The sequence below is a fragment of the Salmo salar genome, chromosome 06 (assembly GCF_965601325.2).
Source record: "Salmo salar chromosome 06, fSalSal1, whole genome shotgun sequence".
Taxonomy (NCBI): domain Eukaryota; kingdom Metazoa; phylum Chordata; class Actinopteri; order Salmoniformes; family Salmonidae; genus Salmo; species Salmo salar.
In genome coordinates this window covers 23,604,667-23,626,013 of record NC_138296.1, presented here as the reverse complement: position 1 = coordinate 23,626,013, position 21,347 = coordinate 23,604,667, and the positions used below count along the sequence as shown (strand labels likewise).

Genomic DNA, 21,347 nt, shown 5'->3' with positions numbered 1-21,347 from the left:
CTTCAATAACAAATGTTGGTTTGGTTCAAAATAATCCATTGTTATATCCAAATAACGGCGTTTTGTTCGTGCGTTCAAGACACTATCCGAAGTGTAAATAAGGGTCACGAGCATGGCACATTTCGTGACAAAAGATTTCTAAATATTCCATTACCGTACTTCGAAGCATGTCAACCGCTGTTTAAAATCAATTTTTATGCCATTTTTCTCGTAAAAAAGCGATAATATTCCGACCGGGAATCTGCGTTTAGGTAAACAGACGAGAGCCTGAGTCTCACAGTACTGTAACCAGCCACTATCCAAACGCGCTACTTTTTTTCAGCCAGAGCCTGCAAAGCCACGATACAGCTTTTTGCCTCCTTCTGAGAGCCCATGGGAGCCGTAGGAAGTGTCACGTAACAGCAGAGATCCCCTGTAATGGATAGAGATAATCAAGAAGGGCAAGAAATTGTCAGACAGGGCACTTCCTGCATGGAATCTTCTCAGGTTTTGGCCTGCCAAATGAGTTCTGTTATACTCAGACACCATTCAAACAGTTTTAGAAACTTTGGAGTGTTTTCTATCCAAAGCTAATAATTATATGCATATTCTAGTTTCTGGGCAGGAGTAATAATCAGATTAAATCGGGTACGTTTTTTATCCGGCCGTGAAAATACTGCCCCCTAGCCATAACAGGTTAAACCTTTTACAATGAAGATCTGTGAAGTTATTTGGATTTTTACAAATTATCTTTGAAAGACAGGGTCCTGAAAAAGGGACGTTTCTTTTTCTGCTGAGTTTATATTGTCCTGCTAATAACAGGGTTAATGATATATCTGTGAGAATATCCAAGGCGCTTTTATATCATTCTAAATTAATCATAATCACTTTGTTTTAAATAAAATATTTTGTTTTCAAATAACGTAAAATGAGCGGGGGGGAAGGCCGTTCTTGAACATGGGGTGAGACAGTGTTACTAATTTGTAAATAAAGCCAGTTTGTTATTTAGAATTGTTTATTTATGCTTTTAGAGGGAGAGAAACCAAAAACCTACAGTCACCTCAAGGATCTCCCAGTCGAGGCTGGCACGGGTATTGAACCAGCAGCCGTAGCAACACAGCTTGCACTGCGATGCAGTGTCTTGTACAACATGACTGGTCGGGAGTAAGCTACAGTACTACAGAGACACAGTAGCGCCTTGGGACCCAAACGCGTAATCAGTGCTCTAACGTCACCTTGCGCTGGTCTGGAGAAATGAAGTAGTGATGCAGGGTACCGTACTAAACCACAAATAACCTCTAAGTCCCGCAGCATAATCGCAAAACTTTTAGTGGAGCAACTACTGTAACATCTATTCACTACCCTAATTCTTTGTTTGTGATAATATGCAAACTATAACGCAAAATATGCTGATTGCGAAGATGATTGCCAACAAAACTTGAATTCACTTAAACTTCTTATGGCTTGAATCCCATTAGCGGGATCGATATGAAGACAGCCAGTGAAAGTGCAGGGCGGCAAATTCAAAACAACAAAAATCTCATAATTAAAATTCCTCAAACATACAAGTATTATACACCATTTTAAAGCTTTACATCTTGTTAATCCAGCCACAGTGTCTGATTTCAAAAAGGCTTTATGGCAAAAGCAAAACATATGATTATGTTAGGTCAGCGCCTACACACACAAAAACACAGCCATTTTCCAGCCAAAGAGAGGAGTCACAAAAAGCAGAAATGGAATCACTAACCTTTGATGATCTTCATCAGATGACACTCCTATGACTTCTTGTTACACAATACATGTATGTTTTGTTTGATAAAGTTCATATTTATATCCAAAAATCTCAGTTTACATTGGCGCATTATGTTCAGTAATGTTTTGCCTCCAAAACCGCCGGTGAGAGCCACATCAATTTACAGAAATACTCATCATAAATGTTCATGAAAATACAAGTGTTATGCATGGAACTTTAGATAAACTTCTCCTTAATGCAACCGCTGTGTCAGATTTAAAAAAAATCTTTACCAAAAAAGCAATAATCTGAGTACGGCGCTCAGACACAAAAACATGCCAAGCAATATATCTGCCATGTTGGAGTCAACAATAGTCAGAAATGGCATTATAAATATTCACTTACCTTTGACGATCTTCATCAGAATGCACTCCCAGGAATCCCAGGTCCACAATAAATGTTTGATTTGTTCGATAAAGTCCATCCTTTATGTCCAAAAACCTCCTTTTTGTTCGCGCCTTCAGTTCACAAATCCAAATTCAGGACGCGCAGGTCAGACGAAAACTCAAAAATATACATTACAGTTCGTAGAAACATGTCAAACGATGTATAGAATCAATCTTTAGGATGTTTTTATCGTAAATCCGCAATAAAGTTTCAACCGGAGAAATCCTTTGTCTTCAAAAAATGCTATGGAACTGAGGTACCTCTCACGTGAGCGCGCATGCCTGAGGCTCATGCCCTGCTGGCAGTGTTCTGACTCCAGTAGCTCTTATTCATCATCACTTTACAGTAGAAGCCTCAAACAAGGTTCTAAAGACTGTTGACATCTAGTGGAAGCCTTAGGAAGTGCAACATGACCCCACATACACTGTAGTTTGAATAGGGAGTTAATTGAACTCCTACAGACCACTTCCTGTTTGGATTTTTTCTCAGGTTTTTGCCTGCCATATGAGTTCTGTTATACTCACAGACATTATTCAAACAGTTTTAGAAACTTCAGTGTGTTTTCTATCCAAATCTACTAATAATATGCATATCTTAGTTTCTGGGAGTGAGTAGCAGGCAGTTTACTCTGGGCACGTCAGTCATCCAAGATACTCAATACTGCCACCATCCATTAGAAGTTAATCGGTCTCTCCAAAAGATTCTGTTGCCTCTGCGAACTGACTGTGTATGTGAATATGGCTTCGACTGGCTGCCCCCCCCCCCCCCCCCCCTTTGCCTCATGAATGACGTCATTACTGGTTAAAAAGAGAGCGCACACTTTTATAAAATAACTTATTCTAAGCAAATTGTGTTGATCAGTACAAGAAAATAAGGCCCAAATAAAAGGGAAACTGATCAGTTGTCTTCTGTAGCCCCATGAAAATCAGCCAACATGCTAAATAATGCATGCAAACACTCCTATTGAATATGCATTCCCTTTTATTGTGAATAGGCCTAGGCCACATCATGATTTACCCAGATTATCAATAGAGATACAAAAATTAAAACTTGCACCCCTTGGGGTACCAAGGACCGAGTTTGGGAAACGCTGGATTATGCGTACATGGCTGTCTCTGAAAAATATTGAACTCAAAAGATGCCCAACAGAGCAGTAGCTGAGATTATCTGTCTGGATCAAGTGTCATTCTGGGACTTTGGCTAACATGCAAATAATGTTCGGAATGGAAAAAACTTTTCAGTGTAAACTAAAACAAAATCGAAGGTAAACCCAAAAGATATTGGACCTATGGAACAAAATAAAAGCTAGACAGTCAGGGAGAATCTAAAATGTAAAAATGATGCCTTGAGGAGTATTTTTGTTATGGCATGAGGCCCCCATTGATTTTGTTATAATGTTGAGTCTCTCCGATTAGCGTAAACCATGGCAAAATGTGTAGAATTGCAGGAAATGTGCTTTAAAATTGCACATTTGTCTCTGTGTTATGGCTAAATGTGTAGAATTGCAGGAGATTTGCGTTAACTGCTAAATCTTATCTCTGACACCTGGCTGAATGTATAGAATTGCAGGAGATTAGCGTTAACTGCTAAATCTTATCTCCGACACCTGGCTAAATGTTTAGAATTGCAGGAAATTGGCATTAAAACGGTTACATTTTGTCACTGCGGCCAACAGGAGGGCCTCTAAATGTTTTCTTTGGCCACGCCCACCACCTAAGCCCCATTTTGATCCGGAAAAAACTGGTCTGTGTGTAGTGTTTCAAACATTCAGTGATTCAGCAGGTCAGATATTTGATAGTTTGTAGTCTAGATACATTTCCTGTTAAGATTTCATGTTTGTCCTTCATTTCCTTTTTCTGAAAATGTAACATTTTTGGCACTTGTTTTTCTTGTTTGCTGGTTAGAGGGAGTCTCTGAAAGAGTTCTGTTGTGTGTTAGTACTGTCTGAAGAGCTTTGAGTTGTGCTGACCAGAGCTATTTCCTGTAATGGTGGAGCTATGAAGACCTGGCAGGGCCTGAGTGGGACTGATCTGGCACAGATAAAGAGGGGGAGCAGGGTAGAGAAGGAAAGAGGGAGAGAAGGGGAAATAATTGGTGAGAGGGAAGAATAGAGGGAGAGAGTGCAGGTCAGAGAGGGGTTTTTATTTATTTTTAGTGGTATTGTGTGTTGTCCTGTAAACTCTTGCAATGTTATACCTCTTGGTCAGGTCGTTATTGTAAATGACAATTGTTTCTCAATTGACTTATCTGGTTAAATAAAGAAGTAATAGAGAGTTGAAGAGAGCGAAGTGGGGGGGGGGCGTGGAGAGCAAGGAAATCTGAGTGAAATGAGAGGGCGAGAGGCCCAGGTCTGTGGGCTGTGTGACTCATGACTTACGGTAAAAGCTCATGATTCACTTCACTCCTTTGGCAGACTTCTCTGCTCACTCGCGCGCTCTCTGTCTCTCTTTCTCAGGGCTGCTGGGATAGGCCAGGGAGACACTGTAGGCCGCAAGATGGTGCTGGACCAGCATACAGCTCTATCTCCTCTGACACGCTACACTACAGTACAGACACGTAGCATACAGAGTCGTACAGCTCATATGCATGCTCCCTCCCACCCGCTCTCTCTTTAACACATACATACATATAGCCATGCATATTGTCACCTGTTGCATGTGTTTATGATGGTACTGAGGATGACCACTGGCTACTGGCCTTCTACAGACACATCAGGCTCCGTTAGTGCAGTCCTGAGCCCCCACTACAGGTTCTAGAGAGAGGTCCTCTATTTCCCATGTCTCTCTGTCTGCCGTAGCCCTTTACACTCATAGACATTGGAATGCAGTGGCATGTACAGTAACATGCTATACATGACTTCAGACCTCAGGGTCTCCACTTCACAGCTCTGTAGGGGTTTTGACTGACAGCCGTTCTGAACTTGAGCACCGCGCACGACAAGAAGTTTCCCCCATCCCTCCCGCATTTTTTATTGTCTGAGTAAATTAAGAGGACTCGATGTACAGTATTTTTGAAAGATGAGACATTAAGGATTATAATAAATACAGCTTTGATGTCATACAAGCAAGCCAAACACCCGGGAGTCCAAATGTGCACTTCACATTTCCATATCATAAAAGGAATGGAATATACAGTGTCAACATTTATGATCGCTGTATTTGATGTACAGTTAGTTACAAGATGACATGGCGTTGTACCCTGGGTTGTCCTGAACACAATGAGCCTGTGTTTGTTGTATTGTGGAGAACATTTGCCACAGACCACGCATCTGAATGCACTTATGTTCACCAACATTACGATCTGCTTCTCTGAACTGCCTTGGATTACGTAAACAACAACTGTAATTGTGTGATGGCGGGGATGCAGGCCTGTATTCCAAACAAAACACCAAGTGTGCTTGTCCTAGTTCCTCAACAGCACAGTTAGGAGAGCTAAAACAAATGCACCTTTTTGTTGAAGACTCTTCTTTCAGTCATAAAAGTGCATTGAAATGACTTACTGTGCAGACCTTGGAGATGTGTGGGCTCTTGGAGACACTAGTTTGACCTCTCACTCAAACCTTGTCATTTTTTTGTCTTATGTTGCACCTACCCCAAATTATTACATTTAAATTTACATTTTCAACAAATGCCGCAAAAAGAACAGTCAATGTAAAGTACACATAAATAGGGCTGTGACGGTAATTGATTAACCCTGTAACTGACCGTTATGGATGAAGCCCGTCATGAAAATTAATTAACCATCAGAACCATTTTAAATAGGCCTACAATCAGGTTGGGAAAAATATTTCAGATTAACTTTAAGGTAGATCAACTTGGCTTAATAGCTGGAGTATTTACTAATAACTATAAGCCATTGTTTTGCTAACTTAGTCTATTAAACTGTCTAGGTCTCCTCTTTCCAACAGTTGTTTTTAGCTCCAGCAGCTAAACCTCTAGATGCACAGGGGTGTAGAGCGCTAGTGTTCTTCTAGCCTACACTGCACGTTTTCATTCCTTGCTAGTAGATAAATAAATCTGTTTTCTTTTTAAAAAGGTTGGGTGTGTCTGACTTAATTCATTATTCAACAGCAGTCGACAAGGTTGTTCTGGCTCTGAGGCCTATAATGCGCCAGTGTTGTGTCAAATGGACAATGTGCCAGTCCTCTCCAACCTGGCATGGTATAATTTGATACGGAATCGTTTCTTCATTTTCTAGACTAATCAACGCTGATAAATAGGCTATGGACATGTTGTGTGTATTTGTTTCTATTTTAATGATAGTATGACATTGTCAATCACAGCTCTTTCTCCAATTCATACTTTCCTTGCCAATTCATTATCTTATAGCCTACTTTCAGAAAGCCTATGGTAGGCCTAGGTTTTTAATGTTTTAAGGAAGGGAGAAATATTTGCTCTTGACTGACATACTGGTGGCTTTGATTGACGGGTCCTTTTACAGGGTGTGTGTGTGAGTTCGCTGATTCTCTCTGCTGGCCTATATGTCCATTCAGAAAGTTTGCTGAAGTAGCCTGTCTGGAATCTATCTAATAAGAATCAAATGCTCCTGTCATGATTTACTCTTGTAAAAGGCCTATTGTCAGTAGCTTAGGCTACATTATTTCTCTCATTGTGGGAGTCTTCTCTTAATATTTATAAGTAATAACCTAAATAATAATAATGAAACGCCATGATAATAATGAAGTGTATTGGCTTGTTCCAAATATGTTTATTAATTAAGAAGCATGTCCATGTACAAACAGAATTGTGACCTCCCCTTTGTACATAGGGCTTTTAAGGCCTAAGACAACAGTAACATTGAAACAAAATGGACACACAAACCAGTAACGTGGTGTATCGAAACACTGAAATTGCACCTTTCTTTTGAGTCTGATAGCCTGTGTGTTAAATTGTCACATTTTGGTATTGACATTTCTTAATTGGAATACTAGACTTATATTTAGAGGTAATAATAACTTGAATAATAATAATAAATGAAATGCTATTGATGATAAAGTGTAATGGTAATAGTGAAGTTGCAGAGAAAAGACACACACGTTTCTTTTGAGTGGCTTGGCAAATCACCCTAACCTCAACTTCCAACACCGTCACAGCCCTAAACAAAATCAACGGTGTAATATTTGGATTCCGTCTTGTCAGGTGAACAGTTGTCCTCACTTTTAGACTAATCATTTTCCCATAATCTCCAAATGGTTTTCTTTTGATTGCTACCATGGTTATGCATTTGCTTTCCATATTTCTTCTGTAAGAAACATTTTAAATTTAGCCCTATCCATACAGGCCAATTTCCACAAGTGTATGTACAGGGTTAAAGATCCCCTCTTGAAGCAGTGTGTCACCCACTCGATGTATTGATTTGAAAGTATTACCCCTCACCCTATAGGGCAGCACATGCGCCAGGCTGTGGGTGTGCAGGATGTTACTTAACGGCCCATACGGAGTGCTACGCGGTCCCGTAACCAGATCCCATCCCGCTTCTGTTTCTCGCTCTCACACTCTCTCTACCTACCGCTCTTTCACTCTACCTACAGTGCATTCGGAAAGTATTCATACTTGACTTTTCCCACATTTTGTTACGTTACAGCCTTATTCTAAAATTTATTAAATAAAAAAAAAATCATCAATTTACACACACTACCCCATAATGACAAAACGAAAACAGGTTTCAAATAAATGTTTGAAAATGTATTAAAAATAAATAGATACCTTATTTACATAAGTACAGTGCATATCAGAGAAAAAAAACAAGGTTGAAGGAATTGTCTGTAGAGCTCCGAGACAGAATGTGTCGAGGCACATATCTGGGGAAGGGTACCAAAACATTTCTGTAGCATTTGAAGTTCCCCAAGAACACAGTGGCCTCCATCATTCTTAAATGGAAGAAGTTTGGAACCATCAAGACTCTTCCTAGAGCTGGCCGCCCGGCCAAACTGCGCAATCGGGGGAGAAGGGCCTTTGTCAGGGAAGTAACCAAGAACCAGATGGTCACTCTGACAGAGCTCCTCTGTGGAGATGGTTGTCCTTCTGGATGGTTCTCCCATCTCTGCAGCACTCCACCAATCAGACCTTTATGATAGAAGGGCCAGACAGAAGCCACTCAGTAAAAGGCACATGACAGCCCGCTTGAATTTTGCCAAAATGCGCCTAAAGGACTCTCAGACCATGAGAAACTAGATTCTCTGGTCTGATGAAACCAAGATTGAACTCTTTGGTCTGAATTAAAGACCTGCTCCAGAGCACTCAGGACCTCAGACTGCGGCGATGGTTCACCTTCCAACAGGACAACAACCCTAAGCACACAACTAAGACAATGCAGGAGTGGCTTCGGGACAAGTCTCTGAATGTCCTTGAGTGGCCCAGCCACAGTCCAGACTTGAACCTGATCGAACGTCTCTGGAGAGACCTAAAAATAGCTGTGCAGCAACACTCCCCATCCAACCTGACAGAGCTTGAGAGGATCTGCAGAGAAGAATGGGAGAAACTCACCAAATACTTGTGTGCCAAGCTTGTAGCGTCACACCCAAGAAGACTCAAGGCTGTAATCGCTGCCAAAGGTGTTTCAACAAAGTACTGAGTGAAGGGTCTGAATACTTACACTACCGTTCAAAAGTTTGGGGTCACTTAGAAATGTCCTTGTTTTCCATGAATACATACATACATGAATAGGAAATATAGTCAAGCCGTTGACAAGGTTATAAATAATGATTTTTAATTGAAATAATAATTGTGTCCTTCAAACTTTGCTTTCGTCAAAGAATCCTCCATTTGCAGCAATTACAGCCTTGCAGACCTTTGGCATTCTAGTTGTAAATTTGTTGAGGTATTCTGAAGAGATTTCACCCCATGCTTCCTGAAGCTCCTCCCAGAAGTTGGATTGGCTTGATGGGCACTTCTACATACCATACGGTCAAGCTGCTCCCACAACAGCTCAATAGGGTTGAGATCAAGTGACTGCTGGCCACTCCATTACAGACAGAATACCAGCTGAGTGCTTCTTCCCTAAATAGTTCTTGCATAGTTTGGAGCTGTGCTTTGGGTCATTGTCCTGTCGTGGGAGGAAATTGTCTCCAATTAAGCACCGTTCACAGGGTATGGCATGGCATTGCAAAATGGAGTTATAGCCTTCCTCCTTCAAGATCCATTTTACAAATCTCCCACTTTATCACCACCAAAGCACCCCCAGACCATCACATTGCCTCCACCATGCTTGACGGATGGCGTCAAGCACTCCTCCAGCATCTTTTCATTTTTTCCTCCTCTCACGAATGTTCTTCTTTGTGATCCGAACACCTCAAACTCGGATTTGTCTGTCAATAACACTTTTTCCCAATCTTCCTCTGTCCAGTGTCTGTGTTCTTTTGCACATCTTAATCTTTTCTTTTTATGGCTTTTTCTTTTCAATTCTGCCTGGAAGGCCAGAATCCTCGAGTCGCCTCTTCACTGTTGACGTTGAGACTGGTGTTTTGCGGGTACTATTTAATGAAGCTGCCAGTTGAGGACCTGTTTCTCAAACTAGACACTCTAATGCACTTGTCCTCTTGCTCAGTTGTGCACCAGGGCCTCCCACTCCTCTTTCTATTCTGGTTAGAGCCAGTTTGCGCTGTTCTGTGAAGGGAGTAGTACACAGCGTTGTACGAGATCTTCAGTTTCTTGGCAATTTCTCATATGGAATAGCCTTCATTTCTCAGAACGAGAATAGACGGACGAGTTTCAGAAGGACTTTTTTCTAGCCATTTTGAGCCTGTAATCGAACCCACATATTCTGATGCTCCAGATTCTCAACTAGTCTAAAGAAGGCCAGTTGTATTGCTTCTTTAACCTGTTATGGCTAGGGGGCAGTATTTTCACGGCTGGATAAAAAACATACCCGATTTAATCTGGTTACTACTCCTGCCCAGTAACTAGAATATGCATATAAATATTGGCTTTGGATAGAAAACACTCCAAAGTTTCTAAAACTGTTTGAATGGTGTCTGTGAGTATAACAGAACTCAAATGGCAGGTCAAAACCTGAGAGATTCCTTTACAGGAAGTGGCCTGTCTGACCATTTCTTGAACTTCTTTGCCATCTCATTCAATTACAAAGGATCTCTGCTCTAACGTGACACTTCCTACGTCTTCCATAGGCTCTCAGAGCCCGGGAAAAAACAGAATGTCGTCATCCCAGCCCCAGGCTGAAACACATTATCGCCTTTGTCAAGTGGCCGATCAAGGGACTGTGGGCTAAGGCGCGTGCCCTGGCTGCCCCCGTCTTTGTGATTTTTCCTCTGTTTGCCGAAAAGGAGATTCCCGGTCGGAATATTATCGCTTTTTTACGAGATAAATTGCATAAAAATTGATTTTAAACAGCGGTTGACATGCTTCGAAGTACGGTAATGGAATATTTAGATTTTTTTTGTCACGAATTGCGCCATGCACCATTTCGAATTGCACCATTTCGGATAGTTTCTGGAACGCACGAACAAAACGCCGCTATTCGGATATAACGATGGATTATTTGGGACCAAACCAACATTTGTTATTGAAGTAGCAGTCCTGGGAGTGCATTCTGACGAAGACAACAAAGGTAATAACATTTTTGTTATAGTAAATCTGATTTTGGTGAAGGCTAAACTTGCCGGGTGTCTAAATAGCTAGCCCGTGATGGCTGGGCTATGTACTTAGAATATTGCAAAATGTGCTTTCACCAAAAAGCTATTTTAAAATCGGACATATCGAGTGCATAGAGGAGTTCTATATCTATAATTCTTAAAATAATTGTTATGCTTTTTGTGAACGTTTATCGTGAGTAATTTAGTAAATTCACCGGCAGTGTTCGGTGGGAATGCTAGTCACATGCTAGTCACATGCTAATGTAAAAAGCTGGTTTTTGATATAAATATGAACTTGATTGAACAAAACATGCATGTATTGTATAACATAATGTCCTAGGTGTGTCATCTGATGAAGATCATCAAAGGTTAGTGCTGCATTTAGCTGTCTTCTGGGTTTTTGTGACATTATATGCTAGCTTGAAAAATGGGTGTCTGATTATTTCTGGCTGGGTACTCTGCTGACATAATCTAATGTTTTGCTTTCGCTGTAAAGCCTTTTTGAAATCGGACAGTGTGGTTAGATAAAGGAGAGTCTTGTCTTTAAAATGCTGTGAAATAGTCATATGTTTGAAAAAGTGTTTGTATTTTTGAGGAATTTGTAATTCGCGCCACGCCTATCATTGGATATTGGAGCAGGTGTTCCGCTAGCGGAACGTCTAGATGTAAGAGGTTAAACCTCAAAAACGATACACATTTGAAATGTCCTGCATTGCAGGGAAGTTGTCCTGCAACAGGGTGATCAAATTAAGAGCCTACATCTGTAGTTGGCTTTTATGAGGGTGTTTTGCTTTGCTTTTTAAAGTATGGCTGTGTCCTCATAACAGCACTCATAGAAGTGTTACCTTTACATATTTTAGCAGTAGGGTTGTTGTGCATTAACGCCTCTGCAGTAAGCTCTATCCCAATGATACTAGATACAATTCTACAGTGTAGGAGTCATCTACCAGTTTCTTAGCAAGCTGAAACCACTGCATAACACTGGAAGCTGTAGGACCCCAGCAATAGGCTGCCATTCTAGTGTCTGTCTGTTGGTGTCTCCCTCTCTCATTGAGCTGAGGACCCAGCCTGTCTTCTCTGTGGCCCAATGCCCGCCAGTGGTGTCGCCAGATTGTGTCCTGTCGCATTTACGTCACGTCGTCACACACAACAGTAGAACAGGGACACAGAGGAGGTTGTTGTGTAAGACCTTCTCTGTCTTCCCTCACACTGCCCCCTCCCCTCTGCCCGTCTAAACTTTTTGTAACCGTACAGTGATGGGCTCCACACACACACACACACACACACACTACTTGGGTACTGTATTATTAGACGACCTGTGCCACCTGGGGCTTTAGTCAATAGTCATTTGTCTCAGCACTTCTTCAGATTTCTATCTATAAATTGCACTCCACTGAATCTATTAGAACAGGTATGGTCAATAATGCAAGACTCGGTGGCCTTGAACAAGCTGAGACAAACATCCAGCTATCTCTACTTCATAGTAGTCAAAGCAATACAAGGACGTCCCTGCTGTATGTAATGCTGCCTTTTTCTGCAATCAGTTGTTTACCCAAATTACAGTTTGTTGTTATGGTAATCTCCGTGTTTGCATGGCCTGCTTTGCTTTGTTTTCGTCTCAGACCCAATGTTTGTTGCTCTTCTATAATCAAGATGATGTTGAATAAAGTCTGACACTCGAAGTTGCAGCTTTTCTGGGCATCATCTCCTCGTAGCATACTGGGCTTGTGCCTTACTCAGGGGGAGTGTGTCGACAGGACAGCACACAATTGAGTTGAGCATGTTTTCATCTAATATTGTTTCTCTATGGGCCAATAGTCATGAGACTGTAGGCTAGACTAATCATGGGAATGGTAGAGGAGGTTTGATGGTGGGGGTGCAGCAGTGTGTGTATGGTAAGTAATAGTGCGTGTCGTTTGTCTGGTTGGAAGGATTGAAAGAGCAGCGGGGCTTTCTCTCTACAAGCCTCTCCTCTCCTGCCCCCGGGGGACTTCATTATGCCTGGACCAACCCAGCTGAGACCTGACAAACACATCCATCTCTTCTTCACTCTCTTCCACTCTTTCTCTCCTTCACTTTTTCTCATTCTCTGTGCTGACTGGGACTAGCCATCGCTCCTCCTGCTCTCACTCTTTCACACTCTCTTCCTCTCCTCATCTCCCTCACTCTTTCACACTCTCTTCCTCTCCTCATCTCCCTCACTTTCACACTTTCTTCCTCTCCTCATCTCCCTCACTTTCACACTTTCTTCCTCTCCTCATCTCCCTCACTTTCACACTTTCTTCCTCTCCTCATCTCCCTCACTTTCACACTCTCTTCCTCTCCTCATCTCCCTCTCCTCATCTCCCTCACTTTCACACTCTCTTCCTCTCCTCATCTCCCTCACTTTCACACTCTCTTCCTCTCCTCATCTCCCTCTCCTCATTTACCTCACTTTCACACTCTCTCACCCTACAAACCCAACTTGTTGAAACAAAACGAAAGGAAAAGTTACTAAACAAAAACCTTAACAACCACAACAGCAATGTCTAGGCTGAGATTGCAATTCACCATCCGTCCGCGTTTCTGGAAAACAGCAACGACGTATTGGATTGGAGGTTTGGGTAAGCGCCATCCAGACAGTTTGTATGAAGGGCATTATTTATAAACAAAGCACCAATCAGAGGGGCTTTGATGACCTCACTGCACGTTGACACACACACCACACACACACATGGTGGAAAAGGCTGGGGCCTGGGTTTCCACATAAGGAACCACTGTTCTTCTGGTGGGATTTTGATGTATTGTGTGTTGGAGCAGTAGAGACTCGTTTGTAAACAATACCCACCTTCAGTTAGCTTAGGAGCTGCTGCTGTTACTGCTTCTCTTTTGCAAGCCTCTAGCTAGCGCCCGATAGCGGCCTGCCTCTAGCTAGCGCCCGATAGCGGCCAGCCTCTAGCTAGCGCCCGATAGCGGCCAGCCCCTAGCTGGCGCCCGATAGCGGCCTGCCCCTCCTCTTTAGCTCTCTTTTTCTCTAACCCCTCCTCTCTGCTGTCTCTACCTAATTTTCTCTCTTCTTCTCCTTTTCTTTGCCACGCTTTCCTCCCCTCCCTCCCTCACTCCCTCACGCCGTCACTCCAGACCACACTGTGTAAAGACAGACGTTTAGCTCTTCTTGGCCTCCTGCCCACAGCCATGTGAGCTTCATTTCATGTGTTTATGCTGTTTTCCATGCAGCCATTGAAGTGGTGGTGTTTCTCCTGGCCAAACTGGGGCTGTTTTGTGTTCCAGGGAGCTGCTCTGGTATGTGCTGTGTAGTCCCGCTGCAGACTAGTCTGTCTCTGTTTGGGACGTCACACAACAGCAGTTTTTGCGTCAACTGCCAGCATACTATAGGAAATCATTTTGAAGCAGGAGGGGGAGGGTTGTGTGTGTGCATATGATATGTGTACATGCATATGTTTCTGGATGCATATGTACACAATGTGTCTGCATACCTGCATGTGTCTGGATGCGTGTTATGGTCTGAGTGTGCGGGTGAACATGTATGAATACGTGCGTATGTGTGTGCACATTTGAGTGTCATTCCTGAACACTCAACGATGCAGCAAAAGCTCTGCTTTTGTCCATGTCCTGCTGCTGTTCTGCTTTTGGAGAGTCTCCCGTTGTGGCCAGGCTGTGCTCAATGTAAATGGAGTGGTCCTGGCTAAATATTTAGTGACGACTCCAAAAGCATGAAAGCGGGAGGGAGCAAAAAGGAATCTCCCTTTTGTTTAGTGCACAATGAAATGCTCTCGGCTTTAACCATAACCCTTTACGCCTGCCCCTACTGTCTCTGATAGAGAGAATATCCTCTCTCCATGGATAGGAATAGAGCCGAGTTATAAATAAAGCCAGAGAGAAAGAGAGAGGGGCAGGATGGCTCTAGCCAGGCCAAAGCAGGCTGGAACAGAGCAGAGGGGGGGAGGGTGTGTGTCTCTCTCATGCCGCGAGAGCTCGCAGCTTCTTGGCAGTATTTCAAAAATGAGCTTCTGAAAGCCCTGGCGAGCCGAGCAGACATATTGAGACTAGAGACAAACGGGGATGGCTGCCTGCGCCGCCACCGCTTCGCTCCAAACGTAGCGCTCGCTCACCATGGTCGGAAGGTACCTCTCCTCAGGTATTGTTCCTGCTTTTCGCCCGTGATCCCCCCTCTTTCTCTTTATTCGCTGGGCGTCTTTCACTGCGTTGTGCATTGTAGTGCACGATTGCCTTTTAAATGCATGCAAGTACAAAGATGTGTGATTTTGCAACGGAAAACATCCAGCAGCGACAGATGGCATTCTGATGAATATCTTCATGAGGATAGTTTTAGTGTGTTTTTTTCAGAGGAGCGAGCGTGCTGCAGGAAGCGAGAGAGAGAGAGAGAGAGAGAGAGAGAGAGAGAGAGAGAAACAGATACAGACTGTAGCTCTGAGCCTTTTTGGCTCTGGTTCAGATTTGATAAAATGGCGTCCTGTACTACACCACAGAAACCACACCGCTGTGTCTGAGACACTGCCCGTTTCTCCCTCCCCCTCTCTCTCTCTGTTTCTCCCATTCTTTTATAATCATTGGAAGAAGCCTAAGCTCTGCAGAGAGAGTGTGAGAGACAGCCAAAGCTTGCACACACACGGCATCTCTCCCCATTTAAAGATCAGGCAAAAGCAGAGGCTGTGTGTGTGTGCAGAGGTCCGCCCCGCTCACACATGCATGTGGAGGCACACCAAAAACAACGAGAGGAAACTGCCGCGGCGGCAGCAGAGTGATTACCACGGCAGCGCATCTAGAGCAGCTGCTGCTTTTGGACTGACTCACTTCTTATGCACCAAGCTGCTTCAGGGGATAGTTCTAGAACTGTTGTTAACCAAGCCTCTCTCAGCAGTGGGGTTTCTTTATTGGAAGAGAGAAATCCTACTGTTTGGGTTTGAGGAGTAGAGGCAGTAGCGATTTGAGGGGACTGGGAGGCAATCTTCTGTACAGCAGGGGTGCAACGTTACAAAACATTCAGATATAAATGTTGTATTGTGTAGATTAGGTACTTGTTGTGTTTGTCATGTAGAACTGTGAGTCATGTCAGCTGTACACATTACATTTGTACCGGCATCATTGTGAAGTGTTTCACCTAATTGAATACACTCCAGGGCAGAGTGGTTCAGTCAAGCCAAATGCTGAGGCTGAACTGCAGGAGTCAGGGGTCAAGGGTTAGGACTGAGGATGGGCGTCTTCAGATCTGCCAGTGGACTCCACCTAGGCTTCCACTTTATTCCAAGATGGCTGCAACTAGGGTAAAGCTGTTGCGATTACTAGGCTTGGGCGATATACCATTAATACTGTATATCGGGATATTTCGTAATATACAGAATAAACAAAACTCCCACAGCAGTCAACATTTCAACCAGGGTCGGACAGTAGACAGATTATCATACGTCATACTGTACCATACCGGGGTTTACTGTATTACCGGAAGTGCACACAAGGGGGAGCTATTTAGTTATCAAAATAATTATACACAAAATCATTTAGGCAGCAGGGTTCTTCATCCAGGAGGGGTTTGAATATCTCTGCTGTAACCAAGAAGCTTGATCTTAACATCGAGCCACTTCGCTAACAAGTTAGTAAACCAAATGACATCTTATAGTTATACTTAACTTATAGTTAGTTATAAGCAGTGGCGTATTCGTACCACTGTGAACCTGAAATGAATACAGAAAACCAATAAAAACACTAGCCTATGCCTACACTGAGTTGTATGCCATCGCCTCGTGAGTAAATTTGAGCTGAATAAACATTGTAGGCTATGAAAACAAGTACAGCCTATGCGCACGTTGTAATCAAAATTAGAATCTTAACTGGATGATTTCAAGCAATCCTTTTGTGAGGCGCAGCCGGGAACTGTGTAGATGGGGACTGGTGGGATCCATAAGCCAGAATTGAAGCATCCTTTGTCATCGGTTAAATCTCCAGTTTGGGAACATTTTGGCATGTACACTACCGGTCAAAAGTTTTCGAACACTTACTCATTGAATGGTTTTTCCTTATTTCTTTACTAATTTCTACATTGTAAAATAACAGTGAAGACATCAAAACTATGAAATAACACAAGGAATCATGTAGTAACCAAAAAGTGTTTACTTCTCTAGGGTCGGCGGGACGAAATCGTCCCACCTACGTAACAGCCAGTGGAATCCTGTGGCGCGTTATTCAAATACCTTAGAAATGCTATTACTTCAATTTCTCAAACATATGACTATTTTACACCATTTTAAAGACAAGACTCTCGTTAATCTAACCACACTGTCCGATTTCAAAAAGGCTTTACAACGAAAGCAAAACATTAGATTATGTCAGCAGAGTACCCAGCCAGAAATAATCAGACACCCATTTTTCAAGCTAGCATATAATGTCACAAAAACCCAGAAGACAGCTAAATGCAGCACTAACCTTTGATAATCTTCATCAGATGACACGCCTATGGCCTTGGTATACAATACATGCATGTTTTGTTCAATCAAGTTCATATTTATATCAAAAACCAGCTTTTTACATTAGCATGTGATGTTCAGAACTAGCATACCCCTCGCAAACTTCCGGTGAATTTACTAAAAATTTACTAAATTACTCACGATAAACGTTCACAAAAAGCATAACAATTATTTTAAGAATTATAGATACAGAACTCCTCTATGCACTCGATATGTCCGATTTTAAAATAGCTTTTCGGTGAAAGCACATTTTGCAATATTCTAAGTAGATAGCCCGGCATCACAGGGCTAGCTATTTAGACACCCAGCAAGTTTGGCACTCACCAAAGTCAGATTTACTATAAGAAAAATGTAATTACCTTTGGTGTTCTTCGTCAGAATGCACTCCCAGGACTTCTACTTCAATAACAAATGTTGGTTTGGTCCCAAATAATCCATTGTTATATCCAAATAGCGGCGTTTTGTTCGTGCGTTCAAGACACTATCCGAAAGGGTAAAGAAGGGTGACGAGCATGGCGCATTTCGTGACAAAAAATGTCTAAATATTCCATTACCGTACTTCGAAGCATGTCAACCGCTGTTTAAAATCAATTTTTATGCCATTTTTCTCGTAAAAAAGCGATAATATTCCGACCGGGAATCTGCATTTAGGTAAACAGACGAAAGAAAATAAAGCATGGGGTCGACTCGGGCACGCGCCTATGCCCATTGTCCTCTGATCGGCCACTTGCCAAAAGCGATAATGTGTTTCAGCCTGGGGCTGCCTCGATATCATTCAGCTTTTTCCCGGGCTCTGAGAGCCTATGGGAGCCGTTGGAAGTGTCACGTTACAGCAAAGATCCTCAGTCTTCAATAAAAAGAGCCAAGATGAACAACAACTTGTCAGACAGGCCACTTCCTGTTCAGAATCCTCTCAGGTTTTTGCCTGCCATATGAGTTCTGTTATACTCACAGACACCATTCAAACAGTTTCAGAAACTTTAGGGTGTTTTCTATCCAAAGCCAATAATTATATGCATATTCTAGTTACTGGGCAGGAGTAGTAACCAGATTAAATCGGGTACGTTTTTTTATCCGGCCGTGTCAATACTGCCCCCTACCCCCAACAGGTTAAACAAATCAAAATATATGTTAAATTTGAGATTCTTCAAAGTAGCCACCCTTTGCCTTGATGACAGCTTTGCACACTCTTGGCATATGTTTAGATGCCAACTGTTGTCATGTTATCTTCTAGGTATGATGACATACTAATCTTTTCCCTTTCTCCCTCCCTCTCTCTCCCTCCATCCTCTCTTTATCTCCATCCTCTCTCATCCAATAGAGCTGCCCCCACAGAGTGGCCCGGGAGCCCATTATGAGAATCCCCACTGGGGACACCAGCCAGCCAATCGGAGTGCCACTTCCGCCTCAGCGTCGGCCAATCACAGTGGCTGGGAAACAGTGATCATCGACGAGAGCGACACCGAGGCCTGGCCCTCCATTTCCCGCAGCAGCCAGAGCCAGAGCCAGGGCCCTGCAGGAGGATGCCCCTTGGACACTGACCCTGTTGGTCCGGCCAGCAGCAGCAGTATGAGCACGGCCACAGGGGCCAACGGCCAGACAGGCCACTTTCCTGCCAACTACCCCAGCAGCAAAGGAGCCAGCCCTGGGCACGGCAGCTCAGCCAATCACCCCGGGGCTGGCATGGTCGGCATGGCCTCCAGCCAAGGAGCAGCCAATCGGGGCTGGGGATCTGGTCCCGGTCCCTCCCCCCACGGCCCTCCTCAGTCCTCTGTCGGGGGTGGGGAGGGGAAGAGTGATGGCCCAATGGGAGGAGGAGGCAGAGGTTGGGGCTCCTCTTCCTCCACCAACTTTAACTTGAACCTGAACCCCAATGCCAACCCCTCGGCCTGGCCCGTTCTGGGGCATGACGGGGGCGGAGGAGCGGGGGGAAGCAGCTCAGGGGGAGCCAACCCCAATCAACCCCCTTCTTCTCAACCCCCTCCAAACCTCTGCAACCCGCCAGGCACCTCTCCCGCCCAGGGGAACGGCAACAGAGGAGGAACCATGGTGGGCGGCACCAACGGCAACCTTCCGGTAGGGGGAGGCAGCACCTGGGGAGAATCATCTGAGCCCCACCCATCCTCGTCCACGAATGTGTCTTTTAGCTCAGAACCTCAGAACCTTAACACTGATGGACCAAATCATACTAGCAAGCAACAGGAGCCCCCTATCCACAGCGTGTCCGGCTGGAGTGGCCCCTCCGGAGGCATGGGCTCCCTGGGCCAGCCTCCTCCTGGATCTTCCCAGCTGGTCAATGGAGAGGATGGCAGCTCCGTCTGGGGCAACAATGGAGACTCCAAGTCAGTCGCCTCCTCCGCGGAGCCTTCGGGCTGGGACTCTGGGGCCGGGGGCTGGGGGAGCCATGGAAGCAGTGGTGGTGGAACCTCTGGAGGCTGGGGAGGCCAGAGCAGCGGAGATGCCTGGGGGAAGCAGCATTCTGGCGAGGGCCAGGGGGGCTGGGACGCCCCCAGCTCTCCTCCCCAGCAGCCCAGCTCCTGGAGCACCCGAGCCCCTAGCACCACGGCGGCCAGCGAGGGCAGCAGTGAGGGCATGGATGGAGCGGGACACTCCCGCCGACAGGACCGGTCGTCCAGGGATGAGCCTGCCCCCCTGCTCCCAGCCCCTGACCTGGACCCCAGGGTGCTGTGCAACACAGGCTGGGGCCAGACCCCCGTCCGCCAGCACACGTCCTGGGACATGGAGGAGGCGGCACGCACGCAACGAAAGGCAGATGCTGCCGGGACGGACTCTTGGGGAGGCTCCGGCCCCAACACTCCCACCGAGCCAGCCCAAGGGCCCTCCGGCCACGGCCCCCTTCATCGGGCTGACCTTAAGAGCGAGGGTCCCGGGCCTGGTCCTCAGGCTGCCCCTGGCTGGGGTGGTTCCATGCCTCCAGCCAGCCAACCCGGCTCTGGCTGGGGTGAGCAACCGAGCAGCAAGAATCCCCCCAACGGTCCCGGGGGCTGGGGGAACCCCCCACCAGGAGGCCCCGGGCCAGGCCCCAACATGCCCAAAGCTGGGAACCAGTCCTGGGGAGCTCCAGAGGAGAAGTCCCCAAGCTGGGATGATCCCCACGGCAAGGCCCCCAAGCCCCAGGGCTGGGGAGATGGGCCCAAGCCGCCCCACAGCGGCTGGGGCAACAGCGCTGGAGGAGGGGGCAATGGAGGAGGAGGAGACTGGAGAGAGCCTGCAGATGGCAAGAAGAACAGTCCCACCACCAACCCTCCCTGGGAGGGAGAAGGTGCAGGAGGCTGGAAAGAGAGCAACCGAGGCTGGGGAAAACCTGGTCCGGGGATGGGGGGAAATGTTGGAGGAGGTGGAGGCTGGGGAGAGCCAGCGATGGCCCAACAGCGCCCAAGTGGCCCTGCCCAAGGATGGGGCGGCAAGCCCCAGGAGAGCTCCAACGGCAACAGCGGAGGAGTTAGAGGAGGGAGCATGGGCGGGGCAGGAGGTGGAGAAGGGAGCATGGGATCCTGGGGAGGCCCTGGCCCCGTGAAGCCCAGTGTATCAGGCCGGGAGGGCAACGGGGGAGGAGGGAGCAAGCAGGACCCCTCAGGAGGAGAGCCCACAGGGTGGGAGGAGCCTTCCCCACCCTCCATCCGACGCAAGATGGAGATTGACGACGGCACCTCGGCTTGGGGCGACCCGGGCGCCTACAACAAGACGGTCAACCTCTGGGACAAGAACAACCCTGGGGGAGGAGGGCCACCACAAGGTAGACCCCCAGGGAACGCTCCAGGGAACGCCCCCGCATGCCCCCCTGGAAACAACAACAACCACCCCCACCCACCACATCACCCTCCCCACCATCCTCACGCCTACCACGGCCCCCCACCACCCCTCCAGAGCCATGGGGGCCACAACCCCCAGGGCCCAGGCCAGAACAGTGGGCCCATGGACCCAGCCATGCCTCACCAGGCTGCGCCTCCACCACACAGCAGACCACCCCTCATGGGTCCAGGTGAGAAGACATACTCTATGAATGGATGGCTTATAGTGTTACTGTGATTGTGTTCTTGATAATCTTGTGTTTTGACAATGCCATCTAGCTTTTAGATCAGGAGTCTTATGA

The 21,347-nt window shown here is 45.5% G+C and overlaps 1 protein-coding gene across 8 annotated transcripts in view; it reads left to right on the top strand.

Annotated features, from left to right (window-relative positions):
- LOC106601827 (trinucleotide repeat-containing gene 6C protein) overlaps positions 1-21,347 on the top strand; it is an 87,023-nt gene that overhangs the window by 39,952 nt on the left and 25,724 nt on the right. For 7 of the 8 annotated variants that reach the window (XM_045719937.2, XM_045719943.2, XM_045719942.2 and 4 more), the window contains exon 5: positions 18,555-21,236. In XM_045719937.2, the coding sequence (XP_045575893.2) occupies positions 18,555-21,236 (2,682 nt within the window). Of the gene's footprint in view, positions 1-14,748; positions 14,890-18,554; positions 21,237-21,347 lie in introns of those variants that run through there. The other variant, XM_045719944.2, reaches the window with a different exon arrangement.